The 2948-nt window shown below is 35.6% G+C and overlaps 1 protein-coding gene across 1 annotated transcript in view; it reads right to left on the reverse strand.

The window, feature by feature from the left end:
• The window catches only part of LOC108372059 (ankyrin repeat and BTB/POZ domain-containing protein 2), a 10367-nt gene extending 9069 nt beyond the window's left edge, over positions 1 to 1298 (reverse strand). Inside the window, exon 1 of the mRNA XM_017627703.1 lies at positions 1169 to 1298. Coding sequence (XP_017483192.1) covers positions 1169 to 1287 — 119 coding nt within the window. The 5' untranslated portion in view covers positions 1288 to 1298. The remainder of the gene's footprint in view (positions 1 to 1168) is intronic.
• Between the last annotated feature and the right edge of the window lie 1650 nt (positions 1299 to 2948).

The following is a 2948-nucleotide window of genomic DNA, read 5'->3' on the forward strand; positions in this document are numbered from 1 at the left end:
TTTTTTTTTTTAATCTTCAATCATAATCTCTTTTTTGGCTTGCACAAGATTATTTATAAAATAAGAAACCTTGTAAATCTCTTCGCCAACGTGAAAAATTATAACAATGAGTATGTAGATACTATGAATGTATAGTCCTTATCATAATTTTACGGCATTTACATATTGACAAGATTTGACCATTTGTTTTAATATCTTTTTATTTTCATTATCTTAATATATAAAAATCCCATGTCACTGTGTTCGTTTACGCTAATCCCGAAACCGCTTAATACGATGTTTCCACGATTAGTAATTCGCTCTCCCATTCGTCATTCATCTTGCCAATTACCTTCCGAATTACATTTGTATGCGCATAAAAATATTGATGCCTTGAAAAATATACTAAAAAATAAAGGATATCCATGACCTTTCTTTACTGTTCTTATTAATTTTTATTATAAGAGCGTATTTTACGAAAACATTTGTATTCAATGGTTAAAATAATTTAATAGTCCCAGCTTAATCAGTATTACTCCGACATAGTACATTATTAAAGAGATGAAATATAGCAGAATGCCCACTTCGGCTAAGATTCGCACAAATTAGCCATAACNATTAAAGAGATGAAATATAGCAGAATGCCCACTTCGGCTAAGATTCGCACAAATTAGCCATAACTTATTTAATGCATAAATATCAACGCAATATATTCATTTAGCATCAGGGGGATAACAGCAAAAAAGCGTAGAAAAAGCGCTTTCCCCGTTAGATTCTGATATCTCTGATATAATAATAATAATAGATTGGCGCATACACATATGTTAGTGTTCGGCCGAGCTTCTCCTCCGATTTGTGGCGTGCAAAAAACCTACAGTTTTACGCCGACACCGAACGGCCTATATATGTCAGAAAAAAAACCGGTGGAAACCGGTTTAGAAAAACCGAGTCAATCACCCTACCTCTACTAAGTTTGGGAAATTCCTAATCAATTTTGAACACCAGTTTTTGTTATACCACTAACTATATTTTTATAAAAAAAAAAACAGTTAAATTTAATAAGAGGAAATTAAAAGGTCCAAACTTGTGAATACGTCGCGCTGCTATTTTCGTGAACACTGCTGTATGTTCGTATGTTTGTTAACAAAAAAAAAAAACAAAAAAATCAATCACCCATTGAGACACTCACCTACGCGGCTTTGGTCGCACGATTTCATGACTCGAATCGGTTATGCAGAGGGGACTCAATGCGCCGGCCAAATGTTCGACACCAATGCGACCCGGGTCCCAGCTGTGACGGCCGGGCATATCGTTGTTGTTGCTGCTGCTAGCCCCCGATGCTGCTGCAGCCACCACTGCCACTGCTGGCGCTATTGCTGTTGCCGTGGTTGTTACTATTGTTGTTATTATATACACCACAGTTTTTGTTGCTCTTGCTATGATTGCTGTTGTGCGTGCGCGTTGTTGCTGTTTTGTGTTTTCAAATGTGAAGAAGCACTGATGTTGTAGTTATTGCTATTGTTGGTGGCTTTTGGTTTCACAGCAATCGTTGGACGTAAATTGTAATTATTGCTGCTACTGCTACTACTACTGCTGCTGTTGTTTTTGTTGTTGTTGTTGTGCTCGTTGTGACCACTTCCACTGCGTTGCTTGTTGTTGATTGTCGTTCTCGCTGCTGGCAATGGCACTTGCTGATTGCTGGCAATAATCGAGTTGGTGGCGTTGGCGGTTGTTGCTGACATTCGTGCGCTTTTTGCTGCATTGGTTGCAAGTAGTATTGGTATTTGTGTGTACATATGTATTTTATATGTATGTAAGCACGTGCGTGTGCTTGTATCGGTAAATGCACGCGGCAGTGTGAATCTTCCTGTTCCCAGTCGTGGTTTTGCCAATTGCTACTGTTTATTTCACTTTGACGATTTCCTTTAGTCGAACGTTGCTTCTGCGGTTACGATTTTTTATATCGCTCGCCTTAAGCTACACGGTAATTTGTGAGTGAGTGTTTTCTTTTTTTGGCAGTTGTTTACCGCAACTACTATTAATGTCATTTGCAAGTGGCAGTCACTGGAAATATAAGATTAAAAACTTTAAAGTTATAGTTAAATAAATATATTTCTACAATATAAACAAAAAATTATAAATTATTGCGACCTAGACGTATGCAGCATAAGATGCCTCCACAACCTGAGCTTCTGTGGTTTATTAATCCGCCTACCTAATATTTGTACAAATATTTTCGAACATGAACTTCTCAAATGGCCTGTGAAATAATTTGTAATAGCTGCATTTTGCAAGTCGAAGAGAGGCAGATAGAAGAAGGGAGTGATAAAGGGGCAAGATGAGTTAAAATTGCGATGTCTATAAAAATTATAGTTGATAATTACATTTCCATTTATATTAATCGCTCATACATACATATGTATATCGAGTTNTTAAAGCTCAGTTAGTCTAGACTTAATTTCTGCAACTTAACTTAACATAATATTTTGGCCAACCTGTTATATGAGAAACTGTGTTGGCGTTTAAGTTAAAACTAAACTTACCGTAAGAAACTTAAGAACGTGTAGATTTTAGGTTCTTAAGGTACGGCCTTACGTAAATTGAGAGCGGCGAGAGAATCAGGCTTGCCAGACTCTCGTTTTGATACTTCTTAAAAATAAATGAAAGCAACCATTTTTGTTTGCATGCATTTTTTTATATGTGGCATTTTAGGCGGCAAACTGTTAAACAGTTGAAAAAGAAAATATAAAAACAAAATATTTCCGCTCTTGGCTTAAGTTGATGTGTTGAGTAATCATTGTTGATTTCTTACGGTAAGTTAAATTAAGTTAAATCAAGACTAACTGAACTTTTATTCTTTCGCTATCCGAAACGGTGATTTTGTGAATTGTTATTTTTTTGACCAAAAATAGTCAATATTTTTGAGTTTAATTTTTTTCATAAAAAATGATTACTATTTAATTTTTGAT

The sequence above is a fragment of the Rhagoletis zephyria genome, unplaced genomic scaffold (assembly GCF_001687245.7).
Source record: "Rhagoletis zephyria isolate East Lansing unplaced genomic scaffold, Rhagoletis_zephyria_1.1 Rzeph_scaffold_05402, whole genome shotgun sequence".
Taxonomy (NCBI): domain Eukaryota; kingdom Metazoa; phylum Arthropoda; class Insecta; order Diptera; family Tephritidae; genus Rhagoletis; species Rhagoletis zephyria.